The 19,893-nt window shown below is 37.7% G+C and overlaps 3 protein-coding genes across 3 annotated transcripts in view; 1 reads left to right on the forward strand and 2 right to left on the reverse strand.

The window, feature by feature from the left end:
* The window catches only part of PARVB (parvin beta), a 695,786-nt gene that overhangs the window by 452,903 nt on the left and 222,990 nt on the right, over positions 1–19,893 (reverse strand). The window lies entirely within an intron of this gene.
* The window catches only part of SAMM50 (SAMM50 sorting and assembly machinery component), a 718,434-nt gene that overhangs the window by 284,324 nt on the left and 414,217 nt on the right, over positions 1–19,893 (reverse strand). The window lies entirely within an intron of this gene.
* EFCAB6 (EF-hand calcium binding domain 6) overlaps positions 1–19,893 on the forward strand; it is a 310,246-nt gene that overhangs the window by 101,421 nt on the left and 188,932 nt on the right. The window contains 2 exon segments of the mRNA XM_050805818.1: positions 1,110–1,234; positions 6,464–6,612. Coding sequence (XP_050661775.1) covers positions 1,110–1,234; positions 6,464–6,612 — 274 coding nt within the window.

Below are 19,893 nucleotides of genomic sequence, written 5' to 3' on the forward strand. Positions count from 1 at the left end.
ATGGATGGATGGATGGATGGATGGATGGATGGATGGATGGATGGATGGATAGAAAGATATACAACATAAGTGTTAAAATGAAATTATGCTAATTATTCCTTTAAAATCATGAGGCAATATATAGCAAAGAACATTTTCCACATCTGTTAATTTAGACATGTATCTTTGTTTTTAAAGTCTGTGTAGTATTTCATAGGCTTGATGAACCATTCATTTATAAAATTCATCTTCTATGAATGGGCATTTAGATTGTTTCATTTTTTTCTCTTATAAAGAAAAGTGCAGAAAATATCCTTATCCATGTGAATTCGGTGAGTGGCCCTATTATTCTATGAGTACAAAGCTCTAGAAAAGGATTTAAGCATATTCAAGTACCAAGTTTTTATACACAAGCCAGAACTGGTTCTTATTATTCCCTTTACTCCTTGCCTATTTGACAAGTAGAAAAAAAATGTTAACTTGTTTTAATTAGACTTTAAAAATTATCAATGAGCTTGAGTAGTCCATATATTTATTGGATTTTTTAAAATTCTTTTTATGTGAATTATCTGTCTATAACCTTAGTCTACTGTTCTATTGGATGTTTATTTTATTGATTCATAAGAGCCACTCATATATTATGAAAATTAACCTGTATTTCTTATGGATATTAACAATAGTTCTTCTCCGCTCATTATTTTTTCACGTTAACTTGTGGCTTCTTTTTTAACCAAACAAAAATCAAGTATTTATGTTGTCAGACTTATCCTTTATTTAAATAAATTCTGGCTTTAGTGTTTTCCTTGGCAAGGCTTTCTCACACAGAGATTATGTAGTATGTAACAGTCATCTTAATTTTCTTCTATTTTTATGGTTTTATTATTCTATTTAGTGTACATTTCACTCTATCTAGTGTTTATCCTAGAGTAAGATAGTGAGTAGATGATTACTTTCATTTTTTCCAAAATGTTTAGCCAGTTATTTCAACATCATTAATCAGATGGTTCATCATTTTCTTGGTTTATTCAAGCCTTACTTTTTTACCAAATAGGTAATGATTAAAATGTAACAATATTTAAATGTTTAACCTTTGACAGTGTTGATAAGCTAAAGCTATTTTGTTTCAATAGAGGTCTCATTGGAGAATCAACAAGCCAAAAATTCCAAAAAGGAGCGTTTGCTCAGTTCTGCATCATCTGAAGATACCTGGAGAAACTACTCCTTGGATGAAATTGAGAGGAACTTTTGTCTAGAAGTAAGATGTTTTCCTAAGCCACAGTTACCTACAGAGTAAACACAGCAAAGTAGACAATATGGAAAACTATTAGGTTTACACATTATTTCTAAAATTTGTTTCGATCCTACCTATGTCTCCCCCAATACTGAGACCCCTCCTACCTCCCAATAACAGCAATACATTGATCATCGATAATAGTGATGGTGATGTGAAATTAATTTTTAAGTACATCCTTTGTGCTACTCACATACTAACTCTAATAAGACATATAAAGAAATAATGCAACTTTATAGAGTAATGTAAAGGAAAACATGAATAAGTGAAGAAGTCTTTTCTGATTCTTGGATTGGAAGATTTAGTATTAATGCCCGTTGTTCCTATATTAGGATATATATTTTTTCTTTTGAAAAATTATAATAGAGGACTTATTCTACACATATAAATTATTTTATTAAGGCATAATAACTAAGACAATATGGCATTGGTGCAGCAATGGACATTCAAATGGATTTAAAAGGATAGTTGGCTAATGAACCACTCTTTATATGTGAACTTAGCCTGTGATGTGAAGCATTTCAATAAAGTGTAGTGAGAGAGGCTTATTTGGTAATTATTATTGAGATAATTTGCTATCCAGCCATTTTGGGGAATGAATCTTATAACCTTCCACTCTTCACCAAAAATAAATACTATCCTCATCAACGATTTAAATTTAAGTAATGCGGGTAAACATTTGTTAATCTTGAAATTTAGAATCTCTTATAAGCATGAAGTAAAGCCCAAAAGCCTTAAAGAAAAAGACTGATAAAATTTAACTTCAGAAAAATGAAAAATCCTTTATACAGCAAAACTTTGTATAAACATATGATAAACTTGGCACAATATGTGCAACATAAATGACAGATGAATAATTCCCAACATTCATAAAACTTTTACATATTATTAATATAAATGTTCAATAGATGGATGTCAATGCAGGAAGAACTCACAAGGCCAGTGTCGATAAGATTGTTGGAGAAGTGAGCACTGTCATATTTGTGGGTAATTTGGTTAAATTTGTTTTCTCTAGTTGTTGTTAATGACTTTCTTGTTTTCATAAAAACATGACCATTGCAAAAAAAATGTAAGCAATTCTAAAAAGTACAAAGAAGAAAGTAATAAACTATTCACAATCCACCACCCAGAAAGAATCAAAGGCAACATTTGGTGAACATAATTCTGGACCTCTCTTTATTCGTGTATGGAAGGACGGCTGCATCAGTGGGTAGGTGGAGACATAGATAGAAATAATTTTATAAGAAGAGGATCATACTCCTTTTTAAAAATAAAACGTATTTAATTTAAATTTCCCAGAAGAAAAGGAAATGTGACCGTCACCATCATAATTAACTCTTTTCTGGGATGTTGCCTGTGCTTTCCTGGTGGTCTGTTCAGTCTTCACAGCAGCCCCATGAGCAGCGAGTGCACTGTGATCATCCCAGCTGAGGACGCTGAGGCACGAATAGGTTAAATGAGTCCAGCTGAGTCCTGGGGCTGAGTGTAAACAGCCCACACAGTGCAGGCATATCCAGTCCCTGCCCTTAACCCTGCAACACTGTCCTCAAGGGAAAGCGGAGACACTTCTGAACTCTGGGTGAACATTTCTTTCCCACAAGACATATGAGGTCCCCAAAGGGACTTTGAGGCGAGGTCCCCAAAGGGACTTTGAGGCGAGAAAAGAGATTTAAAAAGCTCTGAAGAGCTGGAGAAACTATGTTTTTGAAGGATGTTTCCATTTCAGACAGTATAGGCTGGCTTTCTGCTATGAAACTCGAAGTGACGGGCACTGGTTTCTTCCTACGCCTCCCTCCCACCCCACCATTTTTGCTCTTTATAGTTTGTCCTTAGCTGAGTTTATAATATTTATATTCTGTTCCGTTGCCATCATTCCCCCTGTTGTTTTGACTTTGTTTGATATTTGCATGAATTTAATGTGCATCACGACAGTGCAGCACTGATCACAGTTTATCCCTCTCAGAGTCCTTTATTTTGATTTATTTTTTGGTTGGCTGGATTTCATTGTCAAGTAATTTCCTTAAGAAAGGCCCATGGGTGCCTTATTCCCTTTGTTTTTTTCATAGTTGAAACTATGTGCCTTTTGCTTTTATACTTGAACAGCAAGTTGGGTGGCTATAATCCTTCCATCATGCTTTCTTTTCCTTGTAATGTTGTAAATATTTTTTCCATTGTCTTCCAGCATTGGTTGTTGCTGTGAAAATAACCTGGGGTCAACCAGATTTCTTTCCCCCTTGTAGGTGGTTTCTTTTTTTACCTGGATTCCTGAAGCTTTTTTTTTTTTTTTTTTTTTTTCCTTGATCCTTGAAATTTACAAAGCAAAACGGAGCTATATCTTGGCGTGGAGCATTTTGACAAAGTTTCCTGGAACACAGTGTGATGTACAGATTCAGTTCTTCCTTTGTTTCAGGAAAATCAATGTGGTAGCAAGCAATGGATACTGTGCCATAGTACTAAAATCATCTCCTCTCTCTCCATTCCTCCTTCTTCCTTCCTTCCACAGTAGTCCCTGTTATCCTTATATTGGATCATCTTTGCCTCTCCTTGATAGCTGTCATCTTCTCTCAAGTTGATTTAATTCTTTTGTCCCTTTCCTCTGCTTCATTGAGATTCTTCCACGGCACTCCTTTAATACTAATTTAAATCTCATCCTTGCCTCTTATTCTTGCTGTGTCTAATTTATTAGTTCCTGTAATGGTGCTATTTTTGTTTTCTATTTTCTTAGCTTAGAAATATTCCTTCTCTTCTCAGTGAAAATTTCTAAAAAGTTATTTTATCATTTTCAAGATTTTCTTTTAATTAATTGATTTTCTAATTTAGTTCCTTTTTGTGACATGAAATTTTTGCAGGGGATGTGTTCATATTCTTTCATATTCTGTCTTCTTCCGTTCTGGGTTCTTTGTCTTTGCCTGACCCTTCTTTCTCTTTTTCCCGTCATATGTTGGCATAGTTGCAAAACCATTTATTTTCATCCTGTTTGTACTCAGGATGAGATTCACTCATATTATGGGTATAGCCATGTTATCATTTTCACTGCTGTACAGTTTCCCTTATCTAAATATTTTATAAGTTATACATTCTCCCTATGGATGGATATTTGGATTGCTTCCTGTTGTATGCCAATCCAAACAGTGCCACCATAAGTGGTCGTAAGCTTAGGTTCTGGTCCACAGGTGCCAAGGCTTCTCTGGGAATTACACCTAGGAGTGGAGTTGTGAGCTGGGTTGTAGAGAACACGCCCCTCAGGCTCAATGTACGGTAGCCTATTGCTTGCCACTATATTGATTTACACTCCCACCAGAAGCACGTGAGCACTCCTGCCGTTCCACGTTCCCTCAGCACTTGATACTGCTAAGCTTGTACATTTCTGCCAGTCTGATGCAGATGAAATGCTATCTCAGCTATAATTTTTGTTTATTTCACTTTTTACTAATGTGTTGAACAGCTTTTTATATTTTATAACTTTTTATAACTTTTTGATAAAAATATATCCACTTTTAATAAATATTTATTGAGTGCCAACCACATGCCAATAATGTGCTTCATTCTAGATAATTATTTGTGAACAAAACAGATACGATCTCTGCTTGTATAGAGATCACATTACCTTGTATCAGGGAGAGAGTTATTAAACTAGTAAAAAGTCATGAATACAATTTTTTTTAGTGGAATGATGAAAAAGACCAGGGTGTTATGAGAGAGAATAACAATAGGGACCTCATTTAGATTTAAGATCAAGGAAACATTTGTAAAAACTAAACATACGAAGATGGAAATTGGATGTACCCTTGGCTTTTCCATCAAGAATATGATGGTATGTGAAGGTGAGACTACCAGGTATTTTTATTTCCTTCTTTATACTTTGCTGAATTGCTTGCATTTTTTAAACAAAGGCTTGTACTTTCTATATAAACAGTAACAATGAAAATTTCTAAAAAGTTGTATTTGTCACAAAGACAGTATTTCGGTTTCATACCTTACCCTTTTTCTAAAAGCTCTTGATCATCGCAGAAACACTCTCCTGAAGAAAAAAAAAATATGGAAAACCAAATGTCATTAAGACATTAAAAATGGGTTTTATCAATCCAGTAACAGCACTAAGCCCCCGCTCCACGCCAGGCTCTTGCCTCTTGCTTCTCTCTGCAAGTCTTCCCCCAGGCAGTGTGTCAGATGCCGCCCACCTCCCTGAAAGAGAGATGGACAAAATTAGCTGCACTTTGGGTGAATGTTATGCAACTTTCTAAGAAGCTTAGGTCCTTTCTAATAAACTTAGATCTCTCAATATTTTTATTAAAGATGTTTCCCTTTAGATACCAATATTCCTATACACACTAAGGAACATTTAGTGATTCTGCTGCTTATTCCTTTAGTGGATCGAGATCCTTGTACATACATTTCCATGTTGCAGCAGCTCTTTAAGAAAGTAACCTTTTGTACCAAGTTGTTGGTGATTTTGTTTATCTTCTTATCCCAGTTAGCAGGAAAAAATTGAATTCAGACAAAGTGGGATGGTTGAAGATACTGGAGAATATTGTTATTAATAATAAACAGCAGGAAAACCTTTGGAAATAAAACCAATCTTCACAGTATTTTTATAAGTCATATAAAAATCAGTGGTTAACCCACGTTACTGCATTTTAGAAGCCTCATAAGCAAGCTTGTTCACCCAGGTTCTTTGTAATTCCTCATTTAAAAAAAGAATGATTAAAGAAATGTCCAATGTATATTCTGTTTATGCAGTCCTTATATGAATAATTTTCCTTACTGTAAAAGCTACTTGTATTTTTAATAAAATATTACCAGCTTTTTTGTTTGATTGGCCTGACTTAATCAGGAGAAGCATAGCGTGGGCTCACAGTAGGGAAAAGCTTGAAAGGATATTAAGGAAGATGTATCAAACCGGCAGATCCAGCAAGTATTTTTAGCTCTGAAATTTGAGGTGGAGCTCTTCTATGTGCTGTTTTTCCCTGGGAAACGTGTCTGCCTTGTCACTTGAGTAGCTGTGACTGGGAATACTGTTTTGTAGTGAGCTCATCAATTAAACATTTGAAGTTCAGTACATGCCATAGTAACCTTTTTGATCAGTTTTTGGAGAGAAAAACGTGAAGAGGTTTTTGGTAAAAATAAAATGGTTGAATAGCTCCATGAAGTTGATATTTATGAATGCCACACTCTAATTTCAATTTATTACAGCTTTCAAAGTCCTATGAAAAGATTGAAAAGGCCCTCAGTGCAGGGGACCCCTGTAAAGGTGGCTACGTGTCTTTTAATTATCTAAAGATTGTCCTGGACACCTTTATATACCAAATACCAAGAAGAATTTTTATCCAGTTAATGAAAAGGTGAGAGTCTCATTGTTTCCTTGACATTTTTCCCCAAACGTCAACCGTAAGAATAAGGCACAGCTTCGTTTATTTTTTATTAATGTTTTAGACTTTTTATTACTGAAAATTTAAAACGTATACAGAAGTAAAGAGAATAACATAGTGAATCCATGAATGTACCCACTACCCAGCTTCAACAGTCGTCAAATCTTGGCCAATTATTTCATTTGTATTCCTGCTCATTTTCTTCAACCCCAGATATTGCTGAAATAAATACCAGATAGCATATTTCCCTCTCTCTCTAAAAAATAAGAACTCTTTTTAGAAACAAGGTGAAAATACAGTTTTCACATCTAATGGAGTTATCAATCATATTAATAAATATCCAGTCAAGGTTCAAATCTAACTGCTTGCCTCATGTTTTCTAATTTAAATTTATTTAACTCAGGATCCAAATTAAGTCTGTAGTTGCAACTGGTTGATTTATCACAATTCTTTTTAGAACTATAGCCCTCCTCTCCAGTTTTTAATTTTAGAAGTAATCTGGATTATTCGTTATGGGGACTTTCTTACAATCTGGATTTGACTGCTTGTAACCCACAGTGACATTTAACATGTTCCCTGTCTCCCTCCCCTAACTCCCTACCCTAAATTGATAGTTAGATATAGATGTACAGACCCATGTTCATTGTGTGTGTGTGTGGGGGGGGGGGGGGAAGTACTTCATAGGTGGTGGCAAACATATATAGACTGTCTCTCTTTTCGTGATCCTATCAATCATTGTTGATCATACCTAGATCCATTCATTCACTGGAGATTGTAAAATGATGACATTCTGTGTCTATCGTTTCTTCTTCTCTTACTAGTTAGAGGACTTCTGTAATAACAACTTCCCCTCTCCAACTATTTGGTAACAACAAGACACAGTTAGTATAAGAGAGGCAAGATATCCTTGACTCTTTCTCTGCATTTCCTACTTTCCAAAATAATAAACTGGTTCCCTAGCATCCTCCAAAAGTGAACAATGAGTGGTTTTTTTTTAAAATTATTTTTTCTTAATAATGATTATGGACTCATGACTTTAAACATATTTGTGTCTCAATTCATTACAGCTGTTATATTGATACTCAATTTGTTCCATCTTGGCCAGTGGGAGCATTTTCATGTTGGTTCCAACATCCTGTTGATGTGACTGGATAGTCTTTGACAACTTCCTTGCTTTCCTGTATGACAAATGTTCCAGGCTCTTCTTGTACATCCCTTGCCTGGGACCTGGCATGAGCCATTTCTCCAAGGATCCCTGTTTTATTCAATTTGAAATGGTATATGTAGACCACAATCTAGGTTAGGAATATTCTCTTTACCTGGTTTTCTGTCCAGGTAAGACAGAGAACCTTTTCTGGGGGGAAGTAGAGTAGAAGCTAATGGAAAGATTGTCCCGTCAAACTCTGGGTAATTGATAGGTGCCTTGCAGGTTTCCTAGAAAGGAGAGGCATGAGAAAAGGGGATGGAAAATGTGGCATGAAGCTACAGCAGCTGTATCCATTCCCCGCAGCACCCCACTTTCCTTGCCAGCTCCCTGTATGTCCAGAGAGAATCACCATGTATGAATACTGTGGCTTTTAGAGTGAAAGCAAAGTTTGGCCCTAGGAGTAAATATTTCCATGGCTCAGAAAACAACTCTTTTGTTCTGTCTACACATGGTGACATTTTTCAGGAATTACTTTCTTGGATCACTAAAATTTATGCGACCATTTCTTCTTATCTCATTTTCAAAATTATGCAAATAATAATTTAATAGCAATAATAAAAATTAAAAGCAGATAGTCACCATCCATCTTACCTAACAAATTTACTATTTTCATTGTTCCACATTCTCTTCCATTTTTGTATTCACACACAAATACAATCTTTACATATTTGTAATCAGAGTGCATCACAGTTTTATATTGTGTTTTTTAAAATAGAAATGCATATTACAGACATTTTTCATATTGGCTTCATAGTCTTCAAAATTATAATTGTAATGAATGCGTACAGTGTCATTCAGCTAACATTTGTTGAGTGCCTTTCTGTATCAGACATGGTGGTAGATGCTAAAAATGAAGCAATAAGGTTGGGCACAGTGGCTCATACATGTAATCCCAGCATTTTGGGAGGCCGAGGCAGGCAGATGACCTGAGGTCAGGAGTTCGAGACCAGCCTGGCCAACAAGGTGAAACTCCATCTCTACTAAATATACAAAAATTAGCCAGGCATGGTGGCGGGCACCTATAATCCCAGCTACTTGGGAGGCTGAGGCAGGAGAATCGCTTGAACCCAGGAGGCGGAGGTTGCAGTGAGCTGAGATCACACCACTGCACCCCAGCCTGGGTGACAGAGCGAGACTCTGTCTCAAAAAATGAAGAAATAAATAACAAATTGTCCCAAGCCAGAAAGACTTGCCAGAGTGATATCTATGAAGAATATGATGGGTGCATAGAATGCGTGTTTTGGGGGTTGAGGGTGGCCAGGGCTGAGGTGTTCTTATAACTTGTTCTATCCAGGGACCTAGGGATTTCTGAGTCTCTTTTTTGCATTCACCCTGAATTCCCAGTGGAATAGGTTACTGGAAACCATAGCAGAGCGAACACTCAAGTGCTAATATCATGAATGCTGTATTATATACCGTTCTCCTGGTACACATATCTGGAAGTACAGATTTGTACTTACATATCTTCCTGGTCAACTGTTCCCTTTACTATTATATCATAGCCCTTTTATGCCTATGAATGCCTTTTGTGGTCTATCTTATCTGCTATTGAATTATAACAGTTTTAATTAGTATTTGTCAGGTATATCTTTTTCCAACTTTTTACTCTTTTATTGTGATAATTTAGGCATTTCTTATTAAATGGCATATATCTATTTTTTTAAAAATTCCAAAATTAACATCTTTGCTTTTTTAACTGTCAAGTTTAGTCTGTTTTCATTTATTGTGGTTATTATGTTTGGATTCTTCCCCCTACCTCTTATTTTGTACTATTATTTCTCCTGCTCTTTCTTCTTTTTTCTTTATTCCTTGTCTTTCTTGTTTGGTATTGGCTAAGTTTTCCTTTTTTTTGAGACAGAGTCTCACTCTGTCACCCAGCTGGAGTGCAGTGGCGTGATCTCAGCTCACCACAGCCTCTGCCTCCTGGGTTCAAGCGATTCTCCTGCCTCAGCCTACCAGGTAGCTGGGATTACAGGCATGTACCACCATGCCCAGCTAATTTTTGATTTTCAGTAGAGACAGGGTTTCGCCATGTTGGCCAGGCTCGTCTCAAACTCCTGACCTCAGGTGATCTGCCCACCTCAGCCTCCCAAAGTGCTGGGATTACAGGCGTGAGCCACTGTGCCTGGCCAATGTTCTTTTTGTTTGTTTGTTTGTTTTCTTTATCACTCTTTTTTTTTTCCTTCCACCATTTTAAGACTTAAATATCTTATTTCTATTCTTATAGTGGTTTTCCTTAGAATTTTCTTGTGTTCTAAACTTATAAAGTCTAAAGTTAATCAGTATTTCTACTGTCTTGAATGAAAAAGCACCTTCACCTTCCGTTTTGTCATTGACGTGGGCTTTGCTTCTGCCTGGTTTTGATGGGACCTGCGTTCATGACTGCTGTTTTTTTGACTCATGCCTGTTTAGGTTTCCCCATGATTACCGTTTGTTTGCTCATCACTGCCTCACAAACCTCACTCCTTTCTTCTGGAGTCAGTTTCCTGAGGTGTATCCTTTGGTAATCCTTTTGGCAAGGTCCTGTGAGTGTTTAGTTCAGTCTTTGTTTTCAGAAATATCTTCATTTTGCCCTACTCTTTAATGAAAACGTAGCAGGGAACAGAATTCTTGTTTGAGAATTATCTCCTCTTAGTACCACGAAGGTGCTCTTCACGGTCTTCTGGCCTCTGCTGTTGCTCTGAGGTTCTGCTGTTTGTCTGTCATTCCTTTATAGGTGATTTCTTATTTAAGATTTTGTTTCTTTTGGTTACTTTACAGTTTCCCTGCCATGTATCTTGGTATAGATGTCTATTTAACCTTCCCACACTCCTGCTATTGCAATCTGAGAATTTGTATTTTTCAGAGTTTTTCAACGTTCTCAGCTATGATTCTTTGAATATTGTCTCCACCCCATTCTCACTGGTCTTTTCTTCTGGAACTCCTATTACATTACATAAATATTGGGTCTTCCCATTTCATTCTTCATGTCTCTTAAACTGTCTTTTATATTTTTCTTGTCTTTATCTCTTGGCTGCATTTTGGCTATTTTTCTAGGATCGATTTTGGTTCACTGCTATGCCAAATCTACTCCCAGTCTTGCGCAATCACAAGTTTTCTAACCCCAAATGGGCATTAAAACTGTATTCCCTTTGAGCCTACACTAGATTTCAGGGTTGCTGTTAACACATACGGGCTTGATAAAGCCTTGGGCTCTTGTTGCAACAGCTCACATTCTTACTGTCCTTGACTTGGGTCCTTCCTTGCTCCTAATACGTATGGATTTCCCTTTCTTGGTTTCCACTTCAGCTCTGAATTTAAAATCATTTTGTTGATAGATTTATTCCAGTCTTTTTACTTATTTATTTATTCCACAGACTGGAGGGAGGTCCAGTGTTGCCAAAGGCCTCCTTTAATGTGTTCATGCTGGCTGGGAAGTTAGCAATGCCTCTTATAGTAAACAGAACTGAGATGAACCTTCGAGGGCTAAATAGGAGTTTCTGACACGGACACATTGGAAAAAGGCATTCCATTCAGAGAAAGCAAACAGCACTTTCAAAAGAGCTGGTTTGATTGGATCATGATCAATTGTTTGGGCACTTTATACATCAGACTATTTAACTGTTTGACTGCCAACTAGGCCTTTAGGCTCTTTATAATTTTGCATATGTTTGCCCAGTCAGTCAGTAAATAATTCTTGAGCAATTATTATATACCAGGCACTGTGCTAGACACCAAAGACTCATTGGAGAATAAGAAAGACATGATAGCTGCCCTCAAAGAACTGTGCCTGCTGGTGGGGGAGACCAGTACAAAGCAAACCTATGAATAATAAGCTAGAATATGCAATGTGATTCGTACTGGAAGGAATCAGCAGGGCACTACAATGGAGAATAACAAAGAGGAACTGCTTCTAATTCAGTGTTCTGGAAAGGCTTCTATGAAAAGGTGAGAGGCAGGAGGAGCAGCCACAGGAAGAACAGTGGGAGGAACCTCCCAGGAGCAAGCCCCTGGATCCAAGGACTGCCCCAGGTGGTGTGTTCTGGGGCTTGGCAGAAGCCAGGGTTCCTGGAGCCAAGTTGGCAATTAAAAAATATTTTCTATTTCTTCATGATTCAGTCTCAGAAGGTTGTATATGTCTAGTTTTTTTCATTTATTCTAGGTTATTCAATTTTTTGGCATATAATTGTTCATAATAGTCTCATATGATCCTTTGTATTTCTGTGGTATCAGTTATAATATCTCCTCTTTCATTTCCTTTTATCTTAGTCTAGGTAAAGATTTGTTTATTTTGTTTATCTTTTCAAAAAACCAACCCTTACCTTTGTTGGTCTTTTGTTTTTCTAGTCTCTAGGTATCTTATTTCTGCTTTGATCTTTACTATTTCTTTCCTTCACTGGCTTAGTTTGCTCTTTTTTTTCTATTTCCTTGTGGCATGAGTTTCAGTTGTTTATTTGGGATCTTCTTGTTTGGTGTAGGCATTTATTGGTATAAACTTTCCTCTTAGAATTGCTTTTGCTGCATCCCACATATTTTAGTATATTGTGCTTCCACTTTCGTTTGTCTTAAGATATTTTTAAATTTCCACTGTAATTTCTTTTTTTTGTTTGTTTGTTTTTTGATTATACTTTAAGTTCTAGGGTACATGTGCACAACGTGCAGGTTTGTTACATATGTATACATGTGCCATGTTGGTGTGCTGCACCCATTAACTCATCATTTACATTAGGTATATCTCCTAATGCTATCCCTCCCCTCCTCCCCACAATAGGACCTGGTGTGTGATGTTCCCCTTCCTGTGTCCGAGTGATCTCATTGTTCAATTCCCACCTATGAGTGAGAACATGCGGTATTTGGTTTTCTGTTCTTGCGATAGTTTGCTGAGAATGATGGTTTCCAGCTGCATCCATGTCCCTACAAACGACACGAACTCATCCTTTTTTTATGGCTGCATAGTATTCCATGGTGTATATGTGGCACATTTTCTTAATCCAGTCTGTCACTGATGGACATTTGGGTTGATTCCAAGTCTTTGCTATTGTGAATAGTGCCGCAATAAACATACGTGTGCATGTGTCTTTATAGCAGCATGACTGACAATCCTTTGGGTATATCCCCAGTAATGGGATGGCTGGGTCAAATGGTATTTCTAGTTCTAGATCTTTGAGGAATTGCCACACTGTTTTCCACAATGATTGAACTAGTTTACAATCCCACCAACAGTGTAAAAGTGTTCCTGTTTCTCCACATCCTCTCAAGCACCTGTTGTTTCCTGATTTTTTAATGATTGCCGTTCTAACGGTGTGAGATGGTATCTCATTGTGGTTTTGATTTGCATTTCTCTGATGGCAAGTGATGATGAGCATTTTTTCATGTGTCTGTTGGCTGTATGAATGTCTTCTTTTGAGAAGTGTCTGTTCATATCCTTTGCCCACTTTTTGATGGGGTTGTTTGTTTTTTTCTTGTAAATTTGATTGAGTTCTTTATAGGTTCTGGATATTAGCCCTTTGTCAGATGAGTAGATTGCAAACATTTTCTCCCATTCTGGCGGTTGCCTGTTCACTCTGATGGTAGTTTCTTTTGCTGTGCAGAAGCTCTTTAGTTTAATTAGATCCCATTTGTCAATTTTGGCTTTTGTTGCCGTTGCTTTTGGTGTTTTATACATGAAGTCCTTGCCCATGCCTATGTCCTGAATGGTATTACCTAGGTTTTCTTCTAGGGTTTTTATGGTTTTAGGTCTAACATTTAAGTCTCTAATCCATCTTGAATTAATTTTCGTATAAGGAGTAAGGAAAGGATCCAGTTTCAGCTTTCTACTTATGGCTAGCCAATTTTTCCAGCACCATTTATTAAATAGGGAATCCTTTCCCCATTTCTTGTTTTTGTCAGGTTTGTCAAAGATCAGATGGCTGCAGATGTGTGGTATTATTTCTGAGGGCTCTGTTCTGTTCCATTGGTCTATATCTCTGTTTTGGTACCAGTACCATGCTGTTTTGGTTACTGTAGCCTTGTAGTATAGTTTGAAGTCAGGTAGCATGATGCCTCCAGCTTTGTTCTTTTGGCTTAGGATTGTCTTGGCAATGCAGGGTCTTTTTTGGTTCCATATGAACTTTAAAGCAGTTTTTTCCAATTCTGTGAAGAAAGTCATTGGTAGCTTAATGGGGATGGCATTGAATCTATAAATTACCTTGGGCATTATGGCCATTTTCACAATATTGATTCTTCCTATCCATGAGCATGGTATGTTCTTCCATTTGTTTGTGTCCTCTTTTATTTCACTGAGCAGTGGTTTGTAGTTCTCCTTGAAGAGGTCCTTTACATCCCTTGTAAGTTGGATTCCTAGGTATTTTATTCTCTTTGAAGCTATTGTGAATGGGAGTTCATTCATGATTTGGCTCTCTGTTTGTCTGTTACTGGTATATAAGAATGCTTGTGATTTTTGCACATTGATTTTGTATCCTGAGACTTTGCTGAAGTTGCGTATCAGCTTAGGGAGATTTTGGGCTGAGACAGTGGGTTTTTCTAAATATACAATCATGTCATCTGCAAGCAGGGACAATTTGACTTCTTCTTTTCCTAACTGAATACCCTTTATTTCTTTCTCTTGCCTGATTGCCCTAGCCAGAACTTCCAACACTATGTTGAATAGGAGTGGTGAGAGAGGGCATCCCTGTCTTGTGCCAGTTTTCAAAGGGAATGCTTCCAGTTTTTGCCCATTCAGTATGATATTGGCTGTGGGTTTGTCATAAATAGCTCTTATTATTTTGAGATACTTTCCATCAATACCAAATTTATTGAGAGTTTTTAGCATGAAGGGCTGTTGAATTTTGTCAAAGGCCTTTTCTGCATCTATTGAGATAATCATGTGGTTTTTGTCTTTGGTTCTGTTTATATGCTGGATTACGTTTATTGATTTGCATATGTTGAACCAGCCTTGCATCCCAGGGATGAAGCCCACTTGATCATGGTGGATAAGCTTTTTGATGTGCTGCTGGATTCTGTTTGCCAGTATTTTATTGAGGATTTTTGCATCGATGTTCATCAGGGATATTGGTTCATCAGGGATATTGGTCTTTTTTTGTTGTATCTCTGTCAGGCTTTGGTATCAGGATGATGTTGGCCTCATAAAATGAGTTAGGGAGGATTCCCTCTTTTTCTATTGATTGGAATAGTTTCAGAAGGAATGGTACCAACTCCTCCTTGTACCTCTGGTAGAATTCGGCTGTGAATCCGTCTGGTCCTGGACTTTTTTTTGTCAGTAGGCTATTAATTATTGCCTCAATTTCAGAGCCTGCTATTAGTCTATTCAGGGATTCAACTTCTTCCTGGTTTAGTCTTGGGAGAGTTCAAGTGTCCCAGAAATTATCCATTTCTTCTAGGTTTTCTAGTTTATTTGCGTAGAGGTTTTTATAGTATTCTCTGATGGTAGTTTGTATTTCTGTGGGGTCGGTGGTGATATCCCCTTTATCATTTTTTATTGCATCTATTTGATTCTTCTCTCTTTTCTTCTTTATTAGTCTTGCTAGCAGTCTATCAATTTTGTTGATCTTTTCAAAAAACCAGCTCCTGGATTCATTGATTTTTTTGAAGGGTTTTTTTGTGTCTCTATCTCCTTCAGTTCTGCTCTGATCTTAGTTATTTCTTGCCTTCTGCTAGCTTTTGAATGTGTTTGCTCTTGCTTCTCTAGTTCTTTTAATTTTGATGTTAGGGTGTCAATTTTAGATCTTTCCGGCTTTCTCTTGTGGGCATTTAGTGCTATAAATTTCCCCCTACACACTGCTTTAAATGTGTCCCAGAGATTCTGGTATGTTGTATCTTTGTTCTCATTGGTTTCAAAGAATGTCTTTATTTCTGCCTTCATTTCGTTATGTACCCAGTAGTCATTCAGGAGCAGGTTATTCAGCTTCCATGTAGTTGAGCGGTTTTGATTGAGTTTCTTAGTCCTGAGTTCTAGTGTGATTGCACTGTGGTCTGAGAGACAGTTTGTTATAATTTCTGTTCTTTTACATTTGCTGAGGAGTGCTTTACTTCCAACTATGTGGTCAATTTTGGAATAAGTGCGATGTGGTGCTCAGAAGAATGTATATTCTGTTGATTTAGGGTGGAGAGTTCTGTAGATTTCTATTAGGTCTGCTTGGTGCAGAGTTGAGTTCAATTCCTGGATATCCTTGTTAACTTTCTGTCTCGTTGATCTATCTAATGTTGACAGTGGGGTGTTAAAGTCTCCCATTATTATTGTATGGGAGTCTAAGTCTCTTTGTAAGTCTCTAAGGACTTGCTTTATGAATCTGGGTGCTCCTGTATTGGGTGCATATATATTTAGGATAGTTAGCTCTTCCTAATGAGTTGATCCCTTTACCATTATGTAATGGCCTTCTTTGTCTCTTTTGATCTTTGATGGTTTAAAGTCTGTTTTATCAGAGACTAGGATTGCAACCCCTGCTTTTTTTTGTTTTCCATTTGCTTGGTAGATCTTCCTCCATCCCTTTATTTTGAGCCTATGTGTATCTCTGCATGTGAGATGGTTCTCCTGAATACAGCAAACTGATGGGTCTTGACTCTTTATCCAGTTTCCCAGTCTGTGTCTTTTAATTGGACCATTTAGTCCATTTACATTTAAGGTTAATATTGTTACGTGTGAACTTGATCCTGTCATTATGATATTAGCTGGTTATTTTGGTCACTAGTTGATGCAGTTTCTTCCTAGCATCGATGGACTTTACATTTTGACATGTTTTTTGCAATGGCTGGTATCTGTTGTTCCTTTCCATGTTTAGTGCTTCCTTCAGGATCTCTTGTAGGGCAGGCCTGGTGGTGACAAAATCTCTAAGCATTTGCTTGTCCGTAAAGGATTTTATTTCTCCTTCACTTATGAAAGTTAGTTTGGCTGGATATGAAATTCTGGGTTTAAAATTCTTTTCTTTAAGAATGTTGAATATTGGCCCCCACTCTCTTCTGGCTTGGAGAGTTTCTGCCGAGAGATCTGCTGTTAGTCTGATGGGCTTCCCTTTGTGTGTAACCTGACCTTTCTCTGTGGCTGCCCTTAACATTTTTTCCTTCATTTCAACTTTGGTGAATCTGACAATTATGTGTCTTGGAGTTGCTCTTCTCGAGGAGTATCTTTGTGGCATTCTCTGTATTTCCTGAATTTGAATGTTGGCCTGCCTTACTAGGTTGGGGAAGTTCTCCTGGATGATATCCTGCAGAGTGTTTTCCAACTTGGTTCCATTTTCCCCATCACTTTCAGCACACCAATCAGATGTAGATTTGGTCTTTTCACATAATCCCATATTTCTTGGAGGCTTTGTTCATTTCTTTTCACTCTTTTTTCTCTACACTTCTCTTCTCGCTTCATTTCATTCATTTGATCTTCAATCGCTGATACTCTTTCTTCCAGTTGATTGAGTCACTTACTGAAGCTTGTGCATTTGTCACGTAGTTCTCGTGTTATGATTTTCATCTCTATCAGTTCTTTTAAGGTCTTCTCTGTGTTGATTATTCTAGTTATCCATTCGTCCATTCTTTTTTCAAGGTTTTTAGTTTCTTTGCACTGGTTACGTAGTTCCTCCTTTAGCTCTGAGAAGTTTGATCAACTGAAGCCTTCTTCTCTCAACTCGTCAAAGTAATTCTCCGTCCAGCTTTGTTCCATTGCTGGTGATGAGCTGCGTTCCTTTGAAGGGGGACATGCGCTCTGATTTTTTGAATTTCCAGCTTTTCTGCTCTGCTTTTTCCCCATCTTTGTGGTTTTATCTGCCTTTGGTCTTTGATGATGGTGACGTACTGATGGGGTTTTGGTGTGGGTGTCCTTTCTCTTTGTTAGTTTTCCTTCTAACAGTCAGGACCCTCAGCTGTAGGTCTGTTGGAGTTTGCTTGAGGTCCACTCCAGACCCTGTTTGCCTGGGTATCAGCAGCGGAGGCTGCAGAAGATAGAATATTGCTGAACAGCAAGTGTTGCTGTCTGATTCTTGCTCTGGAAACTTTGTCTCAGGGGTGTACCCTGCCATGTGAGGTGTGAGGTGTCAGCCTGCACTTAGTAGGGGATGTTTCCCAGTTAGGCTACTCAGGGGTCAGGGACCCACTTGAGCAGGCAGTCTGTCCGTTCTCAGATCTCAACCTCCGTGCTGGGAGATCCACTGCTCTCTTCAAAGCTGTCAGACAGGGGCATTTACCTCTGCCGAGGTTTCTGCTGCTTTTTGTTTAGCTATGCCCTGTCCCCAGAGGAGGAGTCTACAGAGGCAGGCCGGCCTCCTTGAGCTGTGGTGGGCTCCACCCAATTTGAGCTTCCCAGTGGCTTTGTTTGCCTACCTAAGCCTCAGCAATGGAGGGCAGCCCTCACTGCCACCTTACAGTTAGATCTCAGACTGCTGTGCTAGCAATGAGGGAGGCTCTGTGGGTGTGGAACCCTCTGGGCCAGGTGTGGGATATAATCTCCTGGTGTGCCGTTTGCTAAGACCCTTGGTAAAGCGCAGTATTAGGGTGGGAGTTACTCAATTTTCCAGGTGTTGTGTGTCTCAGTTTCCTTTGGCTAGGAAAAGGAATTCCCTTCCCCCTTGTGCTTCCCAGGTGAGGCGATGCCTCGCCCTGCTTCAGCTCTCGCTGGTCGGGCTGCATCCACGGACCAGCGCCAACTGTCTGACATGCCCCAGTCAGATGAACCCGGTACCTCAGTTGAAAATGCAGAAATCGCCCGTCTTCTGTGTCACTCACGCTGGGAGCTGGAGGCTGGAGCTGTTCCTATTTGGCCATCTTCCACTGTAATTTCTTTATTGTTTGTTGTTATTTATTTTCTATTGGTTGTCCAGGAGCATATTGTTTACTTTCCATGTATTTGTGATTTTTCTTTCAAAATTCCCCGTTATTGGTTTCTAGTTTTATATCATTGTGGTCAGAAAAGGTATGTGGTATGATTTCAGTCTTCTTAAATGTGCTAAGACTTGTCTTGTGGCCTACTATCTGATCTATCTGGAGAAGGTTCTGTGTGCGCTTAAGATGAATGTATATTCTGTTGCTGTGAGATAGAATGTTCTGTATATTTATTAGATCTCCTTGGTCTAAAGTGTTGTTCAAGTCCAGTGTTTCCTTATTAATTTTCTGTCTGGATGATCTGTCCATTATTGAAAGTGGGGTATTTAAATCCCCTACTATTATTATATTGCAATCTGTCCCTCCCTTCAGATCCTGTAATATTTGCTTTCTATATTTAGGTGCTCTGATGTTAAGTGCATATAAATTTATAATTATTAAAGCATCTTGATGAAGTGACCCCTGTATCATTATTTAATGTCCTTTGTTTCTTTTTACATTTTTTGACTTAAAGTCTATTTTGTCTGATGTAAGTATAGCTATCCTTTCTCTTTCGGTTTCCATTTGCATGGAATATCTTTTTCCGTCCCTTTACTTTTAGTCTATGTATGTCCTTAAAAGTGAGGCAAGTCTCCTGTGGGCAGCATAGAGTTGGTCACTCTATGTCTTTTTATTGGAGAATGTAATCCATTTACATCCATAGTAATTATGGATAGGGAAGAACTTACTACTACCATTTTGTTAACTGTTTTCTGGTTGTTTTGTAGGTACTTTATTTCTTTCTTCCTCTCTTGGTATGTTCTTTTGTGGTTTAATGGTTTTCTGTAATGGTATGCTTTCTATTTTTGTTTTGTGCATCTACTATAGATTTTTGTTTTGTTGTTACCATGAGGCTTGCATAGAAATTTTATACTTGCATAGTCCATTTCATAATGATAACAACCTAACTTTGATTGCATACAGCACATCTACACTTTTATCCCCCTCATTTTATGTTTTTGATTTCAAAATTTACATAATCCTATGTATTTCTTGACAATTTATTCTAATTATAGTTGTTATTAGTAGTTTTGTCTTTTAAATTCCTTTTAAAATTTATACTAAAGATACAGTCACTTTACACATCACCATTTCAGTCCTAGAGTATTCTAAACATGACTGTGTAATATTTATACCGTTGAGTTTTGTGTTTTTATAACTTTTATGTTAATAATTAGCAGCCTTTTGTTTCAACTTAAAGAACTCTCTTTAGCAATTCCTGTGAG

The sequence above is a fragment of the Macaca thibetana genome, chromosome 10 (assembly GCF_024542745.1).
Source record: "Macaca thibetana thibetana isolate TM-01 chromosome 10, ASM2454274v1, whole genome shotgun sequence".
NCBI classification, from domain to species: domain Eukaryota; kingdom Metazoa; phylum Chordata; class Mammalia; order Primates; family Cercopithecidae; genus Macaca; species Macaca thibetana.